The sequence below is a fragment of the Penaeus monodon genome, chromosome 32 (genome assembly GCF_015228065.2).
Source record: "Penaeus monodon isolate SGIC_2016 chromosome 32, NSTDA_Pmon_1, whole genome shotgun sequence".
Taxonomy (NCBI): domain Eukaryota; kingdom Metazoa; phylum Arthropoda; class Malacostraca; order Decapoda; family Penaeidae; genus Penaeus; species Penaeus monodon.
In genome coordinates, this window is record NC_051417.1 from 30,855,794 (window position 1) to 30,856,361 (window position 568).

The window sequence follows — 568 nt, forward strand, 5'->3', positions numbered from 1 at the left end:
TATTGGCCTAAATGCACTCCTGGCATCATGGGTGGGGGAGGGGGGGGAGCAACAAGTAACTAAAAAACAGCTAATAAAAATTCTTTTTATCACATTCAACTAGACTCTTTAGTTTTCCTTCCAATCTTTTTCAGATTTCACCATTACACCTTGGTCCATACAAAATGCTATTACATATTAAGATTTACTTACATAAGGCTGTTGTTTCTGATGACTAAGATGGTTGGCAGGCCTTGAATCTTGGGCGTTACAACCCTATCAACCTTGACCTGGGCTCCACAGCCACCACTTCCACTGGATTCTGATCCACAGATTAAAGAAACTCCAGTCTGAGTCTCTGTTTGTAAATCTACGAGGCACTGGTCCAATGGACACTCATCTGCACTGACATAAGCTGCCATTGTGTAGGAAGTGGCCGGTGCTAACTGACTTTCATGGTCTATTTTACACACTGGACATTTCCATCTGTTAAATGGAAGAGATGGTTATTTATTCAACTGTTCTGTTTAATAATAGGAACAATAAGGTTTTCTTTGACATTCACCTCTTATATATAACCTGGGGGAAG

General features: G+C 40.5%; 1 protein-coding gene across 1 annotated transcript in view; it reads right to left on the reverse strand.

Annotated features, from left to right (window-relative positions):
* LOC119593792 overlaps nt 1–568 on the reverse strand; it is a gene marked incomplete in the record, with an annotated part of 129,698 nt that overhangs the window by 114,307 nt on the left and 14,823 nt on the right. Inside the window, 1 exon segment of the mRNA XM_037942816.1 lies at nt 193–465. Coding sequence (XP_037798744.1) covers nt 193–465 — 273 coding nt within the window.